An 18,922-nucleotide genomic window follows, 5' to 3' on the forward strand; every position below is an offset into this window, starting at 1 on the left:
CACAGAGTTTGAGTGTTTTCAAAAAGTTCCACCTTGGGAAGCGTTTTCAAAAAGTTGCGTTCTCAGTGGCTCCGAGCACGGTTGCGTAAACGGACATCCAAAATGCGACGTTTTTTTGTGTTCTCTTAAAAATGCTTCGTTTGTGCGTTTTTGTTCCTGAAAAGTTTTGTATTAATACGTCAACGTTCTGAAAACGAAGCAATGGTAGAAAAACTGCAAATGATGTAGTTTTCATGTTGGGCCACTAGTGGGTGCTGTTTGGGTGTTTTTGTAACGAATCCAAACACACACACACACACACACACACACACACACACACACACACACACACACACACACAGAAAACAATATCCGATAACAGTAAAGACACGGACATTCGTATGACTCCAGTTTTCTGTTTTCACTTGAAAACGTTGTTGTGGAAACAGTTCCTAAATCTGATTGGTGACTTTGAATCGCTGTAAGTGTGAAAAGTATGTGGATCTGCAGGTACAACAGCTGTTTGTCCATCCTTCCACCGTCGTCTCCCTCTTAATCTAAATGAGGCTTGTCGGAGCAGGATGCTTCTTCAGAAGACAAAAGCAGAAAGACTCTGCATGGCCACACACAAAGCAACTACAATCACTCAAACAGACACAAACACACACCACTTCTGGAGAGTTTCAAGACTCCTGCACCTCAACCTGGCCTCTTTGAATAAAGGATTAAAAGATTTTGAAGCACAGAGATGCTCAGTAACGAACAACAAATGTGCGACGTGACCGAGAGCTTCAGACTGTTTCTGTTACTTTCAAAGTCACAACTGAACTTTAAACCTCTGCCTTCGAATGATGGTTGTTGTTTTTCACTGATATTTACTTGGTGACTCACATCTGTGAAGTGCTGCTGGAGGTTGAACTGCGTTTGAACTTCAGCATTTACATCATGCTCAATTCCGACTGAGATTTGTCTCGCCCTGGTTTTTGGGTTTTTATGTTGTTGTTGTTTCCCCAAGTTTCAAGATTTGAAACCCAGTTTGAGCGAAACCAACAATGACCAGTGTTTTTCACCCAATTAAAGCCAACAGAGCTGGCAGAGCGAGGCCCCGCTGGCAGGCTCGCAGTCGGTTCGGGCCGGGCCGGGGGTTCAGACCCAGTCTGGGTCCAGGTCAGACCGACTGAGGACAAAACAGGGACAGAACAAACAGAATACAGGAGGCTTTGTTCACGTCCCTCCCACAGAAGAGACACATTATTACCTAAGTCTCATCGCACTGCATGTCTGTGAGTGTGTTTATGTTTGTGAACTGAGTGTGTGTGTGTGTGTGTGTGTGTGTGTGTGTGTGTGTGTGTGTGTGTGTGTGTGTGTGTGTGTGTGTGTGTGTGTGTGTGTGTGTGTGTGTGTGTGTGTGTGTGTGTGTGTGTGTAACTCCCCCCACGGTAATTGGGGTAACTTCCAGCTCCTCTGGTGGAGGCTATGGACGGTGGTAACAAGACAGTCTGCCATAACCAGAAGACACTGTGGCTTGTCTGTGTGTGCATGCATGCGTGTGTGTGTGTGTGTGTGTGTGTGTGTGTGTGTGTGTGTGTGTGTGTGTGTGTGTGTGTGTGTGTGTGTGTGTGTGTGTGTGTGTGTCAGACTGATTGTTTGGGGGTGACGGCGCTCAAGGCCAAGTGCTGCTGGCTTGTGTTGGCGAGTCGCCGACCCTCAAGCTTCTCCTTTTGTTTAACCCAGATCAGTTTGGCGGGGGTAAGCCACCAAACCACCCACAGACCTGGAAGGGGGGGGGGGGGGGTGTGGGGGGGGGGGGGGGGGATGTAAAGAGGACCCTGATTGGTTGCGACAGTCCGGGCCCGCCAGCCAGTTCGGTGAGTGACCCAGACTGGAGGGAGAAAGGGAACGCTTGGTGACTGCATGGCGAACAACAGAAATCTACATGTCTACAATCTACGATCTACGATATACGTCACATATACATCATATACAAAATCAATCCGAGATCTGCTGAATGTTTGTCATATAACAATGAATGCAAATGATATTCCGTGCGCACGCACACGCACACGCACACGCACACGCACACGCACACGCACACGCACACGCACACGCACACACACACGTGTGGAAGCTGATGGACCATCTGGGTGCACTGAGGAAAATAAACATTATTGATTTAGTGCATCAATGTCCAGAAGATCCAAGTTTACACTGACAGACGGGTTGTGACGTAACACAGGTTGTGATTTACCACGTCTTTGTTCAAATCAGCACGTTGTTTTAGTTTTGAACACATTTTGTTTTAAAAGGAATTGTGGACGTTACAAGAAGTGATTTCCTGTATTGTCCTATTTTGTCACAAATTATCATCCATATTGTGTTTCTTTTTTTTTTTTTTTGCCGAGTTTCACATTTATTTGCTGTGATGCTTTAATATATTTGATAACTTCCTCCACAAACACATCCAGCTTCGTGGTATCACATCATATTTTGAGCTTTTCGGGGGATCGATGATCCATCCAATTTGAATGCAAACAAACATGGAAACAAAATCATCTTGTGTAAACAGGAGCCTCATGCAGGCAAAACCCTCATTTGTATCACCTCATGGTGTCATTCAGAGCGGATCACTACCAAAATCCATGCATTCGCACTTTCAAATTCAAATTCAAACAGGATCTCAATCATTTAAACCCTCACTAATGATGAGCCTTATTTACTGGTATCTTAAAAACACAATATGTGGCCTAATCACGATGTAAAGTGCGACAGATATAAAGAAGTTCCTCATTTTAATGTTGTTTTTTCTGGTACCGGTCATGAAAACACCCACTATGACTTGCCTATGAAAACTATTATATAAATGAATATTTTTCCTTATTTTTCAGTTTAAAGCAGGAATGGCAGCGCAGATATTTCGTGGCTGGCTGTATAAGTTAAGTGGAGACGAGGCCAAGGAAAAGGGCTCCAGTGTGGGTGGTGAAACTGTTGGTTTTGTATTCATACGGGCTCCTCAAGCCTCCATCGACTGAGATGAAACATTTCTCTCCTCGGCCGAGCTCCCTGCCGCCGAAATGTGTGACGTTAACTTAAAAATCTCACAAATGACACAAGTATTTAAACAAAATGGCAGCATATCGGGTATATAAACGTGTAAATAGTGGATCACAATTATAATTATGACTGCAGGTGTAAATAATGTCCCTTTCTTATGCGACAATGTTGTCCAAACGTTTAAGACGGAGATAACGCTGCTACCGGTAATGTGCACCACCATAAATATTCCTCTGCACATGCTCAGTATGCACAACAAGAACAACGTGACTCCCGGTCTATATTCTCCTGAGACTTGGTAGTTTTATAGTTTACGCTCACTGTAATAACAAGCCAACTTCTCCCACTGTTAGGGTTAGAGCGTTTCGTGAGGTTTCATTACAGAAACAATCAACAGCACCAACTAGTCGCCCAACGTGCATAACTACGTCATTCTCGGCGATTCTGCCGTTGCCGTGGTAATGCACGTAGCTTCCAAAATGTTGCCTTGTAAATATGAAACTTTTATGAAGCGAAAACGTTAAAAACTATGCGCTGTCACTTGAAAACGTTGTCGTATAAATGGAGCCTTAATGTGTTAGAATTTGTAATGAAAACTATCAAACATACGACTGCAAAACCAGTGAGCATCAGTGAAAACAGGAAAGCTTGAATACACACACACACACACACACACACACACACACACACACACACACACACACACACACACACACACACACACACACACACACACACACACACACACACACACACACACACACACACACACACACACATTGTGTGTATTTCCAGAAATATGACTTCACAGTCTTTTTAGTTGTGCTTTGTGTACTTGAGAGAGATAAATGTGAAAATGGCGGCACGACGGCGACTCGACAGCAGAATGAGTGAAAGACTGGTTGATTCCGGCTTGAGCCTCGGGAGAAACGCCGCCACATTTCCTCGCTCTAATGCGTAAAACCTGAGGATTCAGTGTTTTGAACTCGACGCGGCTCGCTATCACGGACATAAAGGACAAGTACGTGGGTCTGCTGCTGCTGCTCCTCTTTCATCCCTCCGTCCTCTCTGCCTTTCCCTCGCCTCGCGTCCTCGTCACCTCTTCCCGTTTTGTCTGTTCCTGCCATCTTTCTTCCCTCCCGCTTCGCTCTCTCTCCTCCTCCTCTCCGCGCTCCTCCTTCCTCCCAATCACACAAATCCCTCCATTTCTGACTCCACAGGTGGTGCGGATGGAGGAAGGATGTGTTGCCATGGAAACGTCCTCAGCCTCGCTAGAGAGGATGCTGTGCTGCAAAAGCGCACACGGTAAAACACACAGCAAACGATGCGGCGATCGTGATGTTGAATAATGCGACACGATCTGTGTGCACCTGCACACCAGACTCCTTCATCGTTTTTGCGTCTCAATGTTAAATCCTCAGTGCGTTCCAGTTCATGCGTACTGCATGTGTGCGCCCATGCATTAACGCTTACACAACCGGTTCATCTGCTGCGCTCTGACCCGATTCTCAATCGGCAGTCAATGAAAACTCCAGCGTGAAAACAGAAAACATGTTTGCGACCGCGGTTTTGCAGTGGTAATGACAGTAGTAGCAGTACTTGTAGTAGTAGCAGTGGTAATAACAGTAGCAGCAGTAGCATTAGTAGTAGTTTTGATCGTCGTGAGACAGGTTAGTTTTACCCTGCTGATGATGTGTTGTTGCAATAGTAATCCTGCAGTAGCTTTAGTAGTAGCAGTAGTAGTACTTGGAGTAGTTGCAGTACTTGGAATAGTTGCAGTGCCTGTAGTAGTAGCAGTGGTAATAACAGTAGTATTATCAGTAACATTAGTAGTAGCAGTGATAATAACAGTGGTAATAACAGTAGTAGCAGTAGTAGCAGTAGTAGCAGTACCTGTCGTAGCAGTGGTAATAACAGTAGTATTAGCAGTAACAGTAGTATGACATTAGTTCCCTCAGGATGAATAAAGTATCAATCTACACAGGTGTCACATGGACACACCTGCCATGCAACGCGCTCAGGACATAAGAACGCCGCAAAAAGGGGGTTTTGAACCTGAAACCTTGCAATTAGAAGATGACTGAGCCAAGAAAGTATCTCTGTGAGGCTCAAACCATAAAATAGCTCATGACTTCCACCTCCTCTTAGAGATATTATCAAGACAACACTCCCACCTCGTCCTAAACTGAGACGCAAACGTCAAAACGCGTGTGTCCGTGTGTGTGTGTGTGTGTGTGTGTTGGGCTGACTGAATGCTAATATGACAATCTGCAGTAGATTGGGGGGCGCAGGGGGGGGCATTGCCACACAGGCAGAGAAGAGGAAGCGAGTACTCCAGTATGAACTCAATGACTCGCTTCATCAAGGACACGCTGACACACATGCAGTCTCGTACCTACGCACCGCAGCGAAACAGGTTTTAAACCATGGATACAGCAAGAAAGCAGCTGCGCGCGCGCGCGCACACACACGCACGCACGCACGCACGCACGCACGCACGCACGCACACACACACACACACACACACACACACACACACACACACACACACACACACACACACACACACACACACACACAGAGAGAGAGACACACACAGAGAGAGAGAGACACACACACAGAAACATGTAAATTACTGTTCAAGGGCATCCAGAGTTTCAGAACAATGCCAACTCAGCTAAAACAGACCACGCACAGTGTCATCAGAAGGCACTAGTCTCAACTCTGTCCAACTTAAAAAAAAAAAAAACTTCCAGAAAACAACTGCCCACTTCCACGACTCCGCAAACCGCCGCGCATACCTGTGAGTCAGAGCTGCAGCAGAGAAACACCTGGACAACAGCTGGAAAACGATTTCAAGTGAAAACGCTAAATCTTTTTGTTGTGTTCTGGGGGTTCTGTTTCCATGACAACGGTGCTCGGAGCCACTGAAAACGCAAGTTTTCAAAAATGCTCCAAATCAGTTGCCGTGTCAGCGGGCAAAAACTCAACCTTCTGGTTGACGATGGAAACGCTGCTACTGAGCATACGCACCACAACTGTATCAAATAGTTCTTCTGCACATGCTCAGTAGATGAACAATGATGGCGGCCTACAGACAGAGGTACAGAGGTTTATAGTTGACTGTCACCATAATGATAAATAAAAATCCACTTTGGTCGTCCGTCCATACGCTCGTCCGTGTACTCCTATTATTAATGTTAATAACAAATTGTTCTCTGCTGTATGAGTGTGTGTGTAATTTCATTATTAAAAAACAAACAACAGCACCCACTAGTGGCACAACATGAAAACTAGATTCCTGCCAATTCGGTGAAAACGGACAATTTCTTTTCAAAATCTTGAAAAGCTGAAACGTCTTTAAAACTTAAAAAAAAAAAAAAACGTTATTCTCAATGTCGAGTCTTCATCTTCTCCCCGTGCATGCACGTTTACTGAACATACATTGATAATTTGTTAAGTCCATCTATAAACGCTTACGTGTGTGGCCTATTGTCACTCCATGCTGCTCACTTGTACAAATAAACATCAACTAAACAGCCGCTGTAAACGAACCCCGCAGGCTTGAACCGCCGATAAAAGTGTCACACGTGGGAGGTAATGGACAGGTGTGGAGTGAGGAACAATTAGTGTAGGTGGACCCAGTTAAACCTGCAGCACGAGCTGACTCACTCCCCCCCAGCACGTCGACGGGATCTGCCGCTTGAAACGGAACCAGAGGAGTGACGGAGTGGGAACAGGTGAACAGCAAAATGCCGCTGAGAGCCTGCCGATGGTCCGATCTGATCATGGACTGATGGAGGACCTGATACAAGGGAAACATCTAAAGTTAAACCAATAAGCCACCATCTGAAATAGATATAAGTATAGCGAGCAGGAGTGTCATAAACACACTCGCATACCGACGACGCTCCAAAGGAGACGGCCACCACAAGTTGCGTAGCTTTTCATTTGGTGGAAACAAAGAATTGGATTTTAAGTCGGCTTCAACCGAGTCGCCCTCCATGAGGACTGAAGGTCGTCAACATCGTAAGACTCAAACGTTAAGTTTTGCAAAAAGCCTCATAAGCTGCCTTGAACCGCTTCAAAAACAAGCAGAATGATCACGGAACCAAACTTTCTGAACTTGACTGAACCAGAGACTTTCTAAGGCGGCATTCTGACCCGAATGCGTTTTTATAGCTCGACCTTCCACACTTCACCGGTACGGACTCCGACGTTTCAACGCGACCTCGACCCCGTGTCCAGCCACGTCTGCTGATGTTGGCCTGCGTGCCGGTCCAGGTGGGAGGATATCACAAATGAGATTAGGGAGATTTGGTTTTTGCGCAATCAGATTTGTGTGGAATAAAAAGCAGAGCCGATCCCAATGTCACACCGTCAATATGTTCGTGGAGCTCGTCACTGCTCAGGTGGCGGATTACGATTAAAGTCTCTTTTCAGACATTTTGCTCCTGTTGGTTAAAAACTACATTCTTTAATAAGAAGTTTACTCTCATTACTAATTCGGCTGGAGATTGACAGTGTGGGAGGATGATCCTCTTTCTCTCACTGCACATGGTTGGTCTCACACTTTACTTTCTGATGGGTTGTTTTTTTTTTTTTGAAGTAATGGATATAATACTGACAGACCGGCGAGGACAAGCGGGATAGAAGATGGATGGATATGATGTTAATGTCTTTAAATCTACAGTCAATAACAAGCATCACTCTTCCCATGTTAGTTACAAATATCTCCTTGTTTTTGTTCCCATCACACTTAAAATGAATATTCTAAAAATAAAATTGTGTAATTTGAGTTTGATAACAACCACAATGGATCCTGAATAATGATTTGTAAAGCATAATCCTTCTTACAGGATTATGCCTCGATAGTTACTGGCTGGTTTTGAAGTATTTACTGTTGATGGTAAAGTTGGGAGGAAGTCACTCTAATGCACCAAATCAATGTCCTGATGAGCGTCAGTGTTGGTAAAATGTCATTTTAAAACGTCGATCTGATCCTGGACGGGTCAGCAGCCCGTCCCAGAGAGAGACAGATTATCACACACACACACACACACACACACACACTTGAGAGGCCATTGGATACCCTCAGACACGATTTTGGACTGAAGAAGGAAACTGGAGGAAAAAACTGAAAAAACACAAGACACACACACACACACGCACACACACGCACACACACACACACGCACACACACGCACACCCCATGCAGAAAGGCTCAGCCCGGATTCAAGCACTTGGTCTTCTTGCTGTGAGACGAGAGAGCGAACCACTACACCACTGCACAGGCCTGATTTAAACCAGAATAAAGAACTTAATACCCTAGGAACATTGTGAAATTATTAAACAACCGGTTGGTTGGTTGGTCGGTCGGTCGGTCGGTCGGTCGGTCGGTCGGTCGGTCGGTCGGTCGGTCGGTCGGTCGGTCGGTCGGTCGGTCGGTCGGTCGGTTGGTCGGTCGGTCAGTCGGTCGCTCGGTCGGTCGCTCGGTCGCTCGGTCGGCAAAATCTCTTACTCATAAGCCCACATCCACCTGGAGTTCTGGAGAAACTGACTCCCTTTAAAAGTCCACACAAAGAAATCAAATGATTTACTGTGTTCACTTGGGGACAACCTTGAGTTTGGTCAAATTCCAGGATCATAAATTTCCCATTATGAGTCGTAAGAGAAGATCAAAGCCTGAACGAAATGCAATGTAACCGATGAGATGCTGGTAAACAACTCAGAGGTGCAAATCTGCTGACCGGACACAACGAAGAAGTCCTTTGTGTTCCTGGGCAACTTTGAAAATGTGGGATCCCTTTAAGCAGTTGATTTTGAGTGTTACATCACAGGGTGGGATTGTTCTGAAGCAGGGCAGATTCCCCCAAACTGGACTCATTAGGAGAAACTACAACGTTTGATAAACTGTCTCAGTACGTTTGCAGGTTAAGAGCGCATAAAATGGACCACACATTGTTTCCTCTGCTTTCCATGAACAATAAATGGAAGAACTGGACACATTCATTGCCGACTGAACACAAAAAAAAACCCTCAATAATGTATAAATCCTCAGTAAAAAAGAGTTTAATTTGCAGCACAGCTTAAAGGTGAAATGCTGCCGCTCGGCCGTCGCCTCTTTCTGATTGGATTAGACACTCTGCGGGAAATCAAATACACTGTGCAGAAATCTGAAATCGTTACACAGAAACAATGACAACCGCAGCGCAAATAATGATATCATCAACAAATTAGAGCTCGCGATGATGGACTACGCCCGTTGCCAGTGGAGACACGCATGCGCTCGCTCATGGCCGGCAGGCGGAGAGAAACACGGACTCCTGCCAGAATCCAGCCAACATTTCCAGCTTAATGAATTTCAAAGCGTGCGCACATTATGGCGACGATACGCATGCTGTGTGTTCTGATGGAGGAGGAGGAGGAGGAGGAGGAGGAGGAGGAGGAGGAGGAGGAGGAGGAGGAGGAGTGTCAAAACGTTTTTTTTTTTCCAACCACCAACAAAATCGAGAATGCATTTTGCAACTGTTGTTTATACACGATTTGAATATTGAATTTTTACTGAGAAGAATCAGGGCTGGACTGGATGAGTGGAGTCATGGCGGGAGGATTTGGCTTGAAGATTAACCCACTGCACAGCAAAGATAATCTGTCAACGAGCAGATATGTGTCAGCGGGCCAACGTGGAAAATATGCCAGGAGAGGAGAGAGGAAGATGCGGGCAGAGGATGAAGAGGAGGAGAGAGACGGCAGACGTCCACAGAACGAGCACTGGACGCCGTCTTACACCCTCCCCCTGTCCACACGGTGTGGGGGAGGGGGAGGAGCAGCGAGACGGCGGCGGTCTATCATCAGCGTTAAAACACACAGAGGAGGGAGGAGGAGCCGGATTGCAAATGGCCACCGGAGGAAAAGCCCACAGGAAATAAGTGACGGTGTTCTGGCGGGCTGCTGTCAGTTCAGGGCGGTCGGCCTTGGTCGTCTGAGCATCGTTCACAGATGTGGGGCAAGCTGCCGCCTCCACACTCCACCGGTGGAGCGAGGACGGTGTGTGGACGGGAGGGGGGGGGGGGGGGAGCCCAAGGTTGTTTCATGTCGGCTGCCAAGCTCCTTTTGTTATAGTTTCACCTGAGTTTGAACCGACATTAAATCTCGGCTCATGCAGGGATGAAAAGCGACAGAAATGTTCCTGGAGGGAAAACCTCAGAATCCAGTATAAAATGATCGCATTGCGTTTTCTTCATCATTCTTACATTACCGGGTGGTGGAGGACGTATTTATAATCGACCTTCATCTCGGACCCCGTTGACCCGACGACGACGTGTCGAGTGGAAACGCATCATCTTTGCATTTTCGTTTGAGCAAAGTTTCAGGTTTACACAGCGACGTTTTGAAAACCATAAAACAGAACTGAAAATGCTGCAGTTCACATGTTGAGCCACTAGTGGGTACTGTTACTGTCTAAACATTAACAACGGATGACATATTGTTATTACGGTGGCCGACAACTATCGTTGTTACCGTCCATCTACTTGCACATGTGCAGAGGAACTATTTACTACCACTGTGATGTGCATGCGCAGGAGCAGCATTTCTACTGTCCACACGGAGACGGGTTCCAAGCGTTTTCAAAAAGTTGCATTTTCAGTATTTCCGCTGTCGCTTAGTCGTACGCCCAAAACGCTACAAAAGTTGTGGTTTTTTACGGATCAGGTGTTGTCACGTGAAACGTTGTCGTGTAAACGGGGCCTGAGTGGTTGTAATTTAGCACCAGCCTCACTGCTCCGTCGGCTGCTGCTCTAAGAGATGTTAAGGAATCTGCGCGGAGAGGACGACGACTCCTCCTCAGTGGAGTTCAACTTTATAACTTCACTCCAACTACAACAATCATGAACTTGACGCTCCAACACATTTTGTATGTCACGAACAATAAAGAAAGGTTCTTCCTTTTTATCGCACAAAGGCTTTATGATAACTTCATCATTCAGGACTTCTTCCACTTTCATTCAAACTGCAACAACGCTTCAATAAAATGTCACTTAATATTATCATGCATGGCCAAAGACTGAATCTTTGATGGGTTTTCCCTGATGCACTCCGCCTGCCGCCTCTCAGAGACGCTGCTGGAGATGTCAGGGACATTTTTTCATGAATCCCGTGCAGCAGTGGAGAGGAGCTGCGGCTTATCTGTCTATTTTAAGGGCAGTATTGACCTGATGGGCTGACCTTTGACCCCAGCTGCGCCCCCCCGGACGCTGTGCTGTGGCTGCTCACCGATCCTAGAACGTGAAGTTAAGGTAATCTAGGAATATGATTTGCTACACACAGAAGCAATTTCCATAAAGGGGATCAGTTTAGATCGCTTTTCTTCTTCATTCAAACTGCTGATTTGTATTGTCGGGATTAACACTTTATTTAGCTCATTTTCACCACCTGATGGTCACATTCACCCATTCACACTCACACACCAGGAGTTATGCAGGGCGCTCAGCCTCCAATGGCAGTAATGCTGAAAGAATCGAACTGAAAACCTCGATTGTGAAACCAAAGACCATTGCAATATTAGTGAGTGAACCAGGAGATAATATAATAATGGAGTAATGGACATAATGGAGGAAAATTCCATGTGAACCAGTGATTTATTTGGTAGGGGTTACATCATTGCTTTTCAGAGTCGACACAGGGAGAAAAATATGAAAATGCACCTGTCATTTGGGAAAACAAAAGATAAAAATCACCTTTATCCATGACAATATGAGGTAAACCTGAGCAAAAGCAGATGAACCCAGTGACACGGAGCTGCCAGCTTCAGAATAAAGGGGGGGGGGAGGGGGGGGGAGGGGGGCTGGTTCTGTTTTATAAAAGCTGATGAAGTGATGACAGAGGGTTGGTTGTAACATGGAGGATGAAAATACAACCCTGGACTTCACCTCTCACTCGCACCCCATGAATCTCAGCCACCGCCATAAAGAGAATCAGACAGATTATATTAGATTATAACGCCAGACTGATTTCATCTCCTGCATTATTATATTATTAATCTGACAGTAACGTGGCCGCCGTGCGCAATAAGTCTCAAACACAGAGAGAGAGAGAGAGAGAGAGAGAGAGAGAGAGAGAGAGAGAGAAGCCTTTTCTACTGTTTACCCGGCTGATTCTTCCTCAGTGTGTGTGTGTATCAGAATGTCCGTTCAGATCCCTTCATGAATTATTCATCAGGAGCTCCCGGCTCTAATCCGCGCCTTTGTGTGTGTGTGTGTGTGTGTGTGTGTGTGTGTGTGTGTGTGTGTGTGTGTGTGTGTGTGTGTGTGTGTGTGTGTGTGTGTGTGTGTGTGTGTGTGTGTGTGTGTGTTTCACTGCATCCTCTGGCCGCTGTCAGTGTCACAAATCTCCACATTTCTGTCATAATATTCGTGCTGCTGCAGATTGTTTGACTTCAGTCGCACTAACGTTGAGTTCCTGACCTGATTCTGATGTTTGTGGTTCGGTTCTTTTCTCCTAAACGTTGTTTTTAACCCTTTTTCTTTCTCCACCAAGACTTGTGCCTCCACTGAGATGATGATTGGTCGCTTATGTGAAAACACCATTTATATCATCCTGTTCCAATGATGCCATCTAAAATGTATTGACTCTCGATTTAATAGTCAGTTTGATGAGATTTGCAGCCATTGACCCAGTTGTTACCTTCCCTGGCGTCTCCACAACATTAATGAGGACTTTGAGTGTCTTCTGACCTAATTTTGCTTCATGCCATTTTTTCTTTATTGTCTCCTGTGTCATTGTACAACCCCAACATGAACAAAGTGTCCAATAGACTGAATTAATCCTCAAATTTCTGTTTGATTTTTAGAATTCACCGTCAGTAAAATAAATTATTTTATTTATTTTTTTTGGCTTGGAAGAGAATAGAAAAACGTTTATTTAAGGTGTTGAATAACGGCACCAGTTCTGTGCTTCCTAACCTACAATCCAGCCCGACTGACCTCCTTTCTGTGTCCCCGGTGGGAGTGCGCTCAGGTCCCATCAAGCCACAAAGGAGACGCGCTGCAGCGGCAGCAGAAAAACTACAAGTGCAATATAATGTTTGGTTGTTTCTTTAAATGCTATTTTATGTTGGGTTTTTTGCACGATTTCGCACGTGCACGGTGCATGTGGGGTCCTTACCGTGGACTGACACCGGGATGAGGTGCAGCATCAGGACGCACGACAGCAGCGTTAGTCTCCAGCATCCCGTGCACGCGCTGGTCTCCATCCTCCGCATCCTCACAGTGCAAAGAAAAGCCGCGGACGATCAGACGAAAGACACCGGAGAAGTGGGGTTCGGCGGCGGGGTGGGGTGTGGGGGGGTGGGGTGTGGGGGGGGTGAGGAGGGTGTCAGCGGTGGAAGTAGAGTTTTAAAATCGGGAAAAACAAAAGTAGATCCGGAGGGTCGCTTGGTCTAGACTCCAGCCTCCACGCGCCTCTGCTCCATAGCCGCTCGCGCTGCGCTCGCTCGCTTCACTCCAGGCTCTCACGGCTCCATTACCCACAGCAGAGGCGAGGCGAGGGTGGGGTGAGGTGGCGGAGGCAGGGGGCGGATGGCGGTTTGTGGGCGCAGACGGACACACGCCGCGGCTCGGCTCGGCTCGGCTCGGGAACGGACCGGTGCTTTTGGGCACTTTGTGGCTGTGAGGGAGGAGGACGCACGGCGACGCGCAGCGCGCTCAGCTTTCACATCATCTGGGGAGGAGTGTATTAAAAAAAAAAAAAAAAAAAGGATTGTTGATGCCCCCCCCCCCCTTTCCTCATTTTCCCAAGACGATTTACTCCTCCTCCCCCTCGCCATCCGTCCTCTTCCGAAAACTTTTCCCTTCTTTGTCTTCCTTCAAGCACTTTTTATTTCCAGTCTTTCCATCCCTCCACCACGTCTCTTCCATCCTCTCCCTACTTGTTTCACACTTTCTTTTCCTCTTTCTCATCCACTTTTAAAAACACTTTGTAAAAACTTTTGCTCCTTTTCAACACTTCCTTTCTTTCAGTTTGGTGTCCGGACATCTCCACCTTCGTTGCTTCATTCCATCACTTTGTTGCTGTTCTTGTTTCTGTACCTCAAACTCTTCCTTCATCACATCACAGTCTTTCTCCTCAAGCTAAAAACTTTGCTTATATCCGAGTTCCACTTACTGTATTTAGTTTTGTTTTCATTGTTGAACTTGTTTGTGATTTTTCTCTGAACTTTCAAATTCAGAAAGATTATATGAAAAGTTCCAATAGAAAGAAGATTGCAACTGATAAAAAAAAAAAAAAATGTCAACGTTTTAATGGAAACTACTCAAACTGGAGATGATTCTTTTTGTTGTATTTAGGATTATTCTGTTCTGATATCAGACTCTGAATTGTCATTTGCTCTTCATTTAATAAAAACAAACGTTTTCATCCTCTTCTTCACATTTTTCTGATTTTTCCCCCAACATCCTATCCTTATATGTAATATTTCTCCAGACAGGCGGCGAAGCGGCGACCGTGAGGTTTGCGGAGGGAAGAACTTTGTCAGTTTGAATCCTGCTGATTCGACGGCTCAGGTTGCATCAGGAAGGCGTCCGGAGGAAGTTTGAGCCAAATCAAACATGCAGATCTCAATCCGGGTGCACATCAAACACTCGCTGCTTTTAACTGGACACACACCTCTCCTGTGTTCTGCACCTTTATTTTCAATCCTGCGTTTCATGATACATTTTACACTTTCCTTGAAGAAACTGATTTTCTTCTTCCAAAAATTTCCACTTGTTAACTTCTTCCTGAAAGCGTTTGCTTTTCTCAGACGTTTCGCCTTTAAACCTCCGTTTCTTGACAACAAACTCACGCTTTTTCTTTACTTCTTTCTCTCCCTCGTCTTCATATTGGTTTATATTCTGTCTCACTTTCCTTTTCTTTCCCTGAAACTGTCCCTTCTTTTCAGTTTTCTGTAAAGGTAATCCTCTTCTCCATCTTTCCTCCCCGTATATATTTCCTCTCAACGTTTTCCTCACTCTTTTCCCATCTCCCCAAGCTCCTCCTCCTCCTCCCTCCATCCCTTCTTTTTCCCAGAGGTTTCAGTTATTTGCTATTCATCCGAGAGCGTTGGATCTCAATAAGAGCTCACTTGATACTTCAGCCACTTTCCTTTTTAAACCACTGAAACGGAAATCTGTGTTATTTTGAAGGAGGTGTGTGTGTGTGTGTGTGTGTGTGTGTGTGTGTGTGTGTGTGTGTGTGTGTGTGTGTGTGTGTGTGTGTGTGTGTGTGTGTGTGTGTGTGTGTGCGTGCAGCAGGTTGAGATTATGTAAAGTGTGATTTCTGATGCCATTAAAACAACGAGCTTGGTTTAATAGTGTGACACAGAGAAGCAAACAAAAGGGGAAACATGGAGGGTGTGTGTGTGTGTGTGTGTGTGTGTCAACCAACTGGAAGGGGGGTGCACATGGTGATGAATGCCCAAGGGCCCCCGGGGGTAATGATCATGGTGGGGGTCGTGGGCATTCTTCCACACAAAAAACACATAAAGGAAGAGAGAGGGGCAGGGCAACAGGAGAGGTGTGTGTGTGTGTGTGTGTGTGTGTGTGTGTGTGTGTGTGTGTGTGTGTGTGTGTGTGTGTGTGTGTGTGTGTGTGTGTGTGTGTGTGTGTGTGACTTGATGCCTCATGTTTAGTTTTTTATTTATTTATTTCAGAACTAGATGTTAAGCGGAACAGAAAACGCGCTCACTGAATTGTGAAAAGTAGGTCAAGAGGACATTTTGGTGGCTTCCATTTAAATAATATAAAATCTCTGGGCCTGATTCGAGAGCAACATGAGAACAGCGCTGCTGCTGAAACAGAAAATTTAAAAAAAGGCTGTAATCTCACTATTTCTGCCTCCAGCACTTTGCTCATCATGACCGCGGTAACAAAGCGTCCACGCTGACCCGTCTCTTCATTTCTGCTCCGATATGATTTTCCTGGACGATCGCTTGTTGACTCCGGCGCCAGAATGAGCTGATGGGGAACAATAACAACAGGTGTGTGTTCAGTGACGGAGCCGCCGGAGTGAGATGAGGAATCTCTAATAATCTGGCTTTTATACCGGTCTGTGCCTGACGTTGTCACTGTGTGCCGAAGCTCAAGGACTCGATGGTAATTCAACTCCCTGGTTCAGTTTGTCTTCACTGCACGTGGGAGTCACGCTCACTTTATTACATCTGGGTCGGAGTTCTGCTGCGTGGAGTTTGCAGGTTCTTCCTGTGCCTCCTTGGCTTTGGTCCAACAGTCCAAACACAGTCGATGTAAATCAATGAACGTAAACAGGCTTTGAATGTGACCCAGAACCACAAACATCAGGATACAGCTGCCAAACACAGTCTGACAGCTGTACATCATATCCACTACTACAGACAATTCCAGATATTTGACTTTCGGGTGAAAGTCACGGAAACATTAAATATTCCCGCTACAGTGATGTAATATCGTTGAAAGTAGAAGATCGAAGTAGACGCATACGGTGGTGATTTCCAATCAATTTAAACAAAATCCAACAGTGGAGGGTTGAGCACAAGAGGAAAATATCCATGTCTCAATAACTCCATGAGGAGGGTTTAAATCCCAGTTCTTACTGAACCAGGACGTTTGTTGGTTCATGGCTCAAACAGGTGGAGAGTTTTGCCATTAAACTCCTTATTAGTTGTGCAAAAAGTAGTGAAACGTTGAACTACGGTGGCCCAGAAGGTACAACGCAACAGGAAAAAGCCACAACGGAACAACAGGCTTTTCTACGCGGTGATTAACTTTTACTGATTTATGAAAAGACACGGCGACGTTAATCACAATCATCAAGCAGCAGCGTGTTCGTCACCTTTCATTAAACTGTCCCACATCTAAAATAATCCCTCAGAAAACACTCGGAAACAAAACCTGTTCTTCTGACCACTGTAGCTTTTGCAGTTGCGTTGAGCCTTCTGGGCCGCCGTACTGAACAGCTGGACATTCAAAAGTTTACAATTCAGAGGTCAAAGGTCATTTTAGTTTCATCCTGAAATTTAAACCCGTATTCAGAATGTGTGGTGGAGCTTTTGATTCCTTCATGGACGTTTCTACCGGAGAGTTCATCAACATTTCTAATCTTTTCCAGAACAAGTGAATCTTTTATCGACCCGGACTGCTCGAGGGAGAGTCCTGCTGGTTCTGAACTTCTTCCATTTTCCAAAAAGGATCCAGATATTTTCCCTTTTTGTGTCTGGAGATAATCCAGCCTGACGTCTACCGACGATTCCTCTGACTTCACGCTTGTCCACTGCAGAACCTGACAGAGAGTCTCTGTCCAAATCACCTCAAATCCACTGAATTCACCAACAGCCTGAACCTGATGAAGCTGAATAAATATGTATATATACAGGACGATCAGCGGAAAACACAAGAACCTGAACTCAATCCAGAGCTTCCAGAGCAGTACACGTGATTTATTCCTACATTAATAAGGCTGTAACGTCACTAAATGTGGAAAAAGTGAAGCTGGATACTTTCCGGATGTGGTGTCAGTAAAAACTTCAACACTGCGACGACTGATCAGTTCTATTGGTTAGATATTTGACTTGTTTCTGGGTCAGAGCGGCCGTTCACATGACGCCGACGCTTCATGTTTACCATTATCACACACACACACACACACACACACACACACACACACACACACACACACACACACACACACACACACACACACACACACACACACACACACACACACACACACACACACACACACACACACACACACACACACACACACACACACACACACACACACACACACACACACACCTCAGTGAAACATCTGCCCGGTTCGGGGGTTTCCTCCCGTTCTGGGGTTAATGTGCTTCTGGCGGCTCAGTTCAGGGTCACGTGCTGTTGTTGCAGCCGCTTCCCTCAATATGAAAATAGGGGACAACTGCTCATCAACACGGGGATTAGGAGGCTTTAATCCCTCATGTTCACCCCATAAACAGAAGCCACCCTCCTCCCCCGCCGGCTCGGCTCCTCCGGGGGGAATAATAAGACCGTGATGGAAAAATAACTTATCACATTCCTCATCTCCTGCTACAGTGCAATAATGATAAAAAAAAAAAGAAAGAATAAAAAAAACCTAAAATCTAATAAAGTTGAACAAACAACACGCAGTGTGCAGCAGCTGGGCCGCAGTCGTTTCATTATTTCTCGCGGCAGGAGGAAGAAAATGAAGACGTTTGAACAGCGTCCAAAAAATTCAAAGGACGATATTGAAAAACCTGCTCCCTGATGAGCTGCATCCACGTCGGAGCTGCTCAGCACTGCGTTAATTAGCCCGACATGTTTATTAATCAAGAGGGAATGCTGCGGCGGGACGAGCTTCGGCAGCTTAAGTTACCATCTGCACGAGATTGATGCAATTAAATCCTCCGCCATGATCAGGAGAGTGACCCGTGAATCAAAGCGCTTCACGTCCTGTCGTTTCCTCCACAAACAGAAGAAATGAAACAAGCGGTGTGGCGAGGGTGGAGCAGCAGACCTGAGGTTATTCCCTGACCTACATCTCCACGCATGCAGTCTCGTTAGGTTAGTAGAACAAAAGATAATGAGGTCACGATCAGGCCCGGAAGCTCGTTTTCACGTTTGCTGGATAGCCTTTCCCGTCGGGATGGTTCCGGGACTCGGTCCACTTGGGAAGGGGGCGAAGGTGGGGGGTGGGGGGTGGGGGGTGGGGGGGTGCAGGTGGCGTTCACATTCTGTTTTGAGACCGGATCAAACCGCCTGGAAAATGTCACGCAGTTACAACAGCTGCTGGTTTGGGGGCGCTGTCGCATTGAACAAACAAGAAAAACGGCTCATTGATCGGTCCGGAATGAAACAGGAAGTCCCGCCG

General features: G+C 45.9%; 1 protein-coding gene across 19 annotated transcripts in view; it reads right to left on the reverse strand.

Moving 5' to 3' along the window:
* The window catches only part of cspg5a (chondroitin sulfate proteoglycan 5a), a 57,813-nt gene extending 44,110 nt beyond the window's left edge, over nucleotides 1–13,703 (reverse strand). For all 19 annotated transcript variants that reach the window (XM_080471594.1, XM_080471592.1, XM_080471608.1 and 16 more), the window contains exon 1: nucleotides 13,199–13,703. In XM_080471594.1, the coding sequence (XP_080327720.1) occupies nucleotides 13,199–13,295 (97 nt within the window). In that variant the 5' untranslated portion in view covers nucleotides 13,296–13,703. The remainder of the gene's footprint in view (nucleotides 1–13,198) is intronic.
* Nucleotides 13,704–18,922: the final 5,219 nt, after the last annotated feature.

Source organism: Lipophrys pholis, assembly GCF_963383615.2.
Source record: "Lipophrys pholis genome assembly, chromosome: 9".
In the NCBI taxonomy this organism is placed as follows: Eukaryota; Metazoa; Chordata; class Actinopteri; order Blenniiformes; family Blenniidae; genus Lipophrys; species Lipophrys pholis.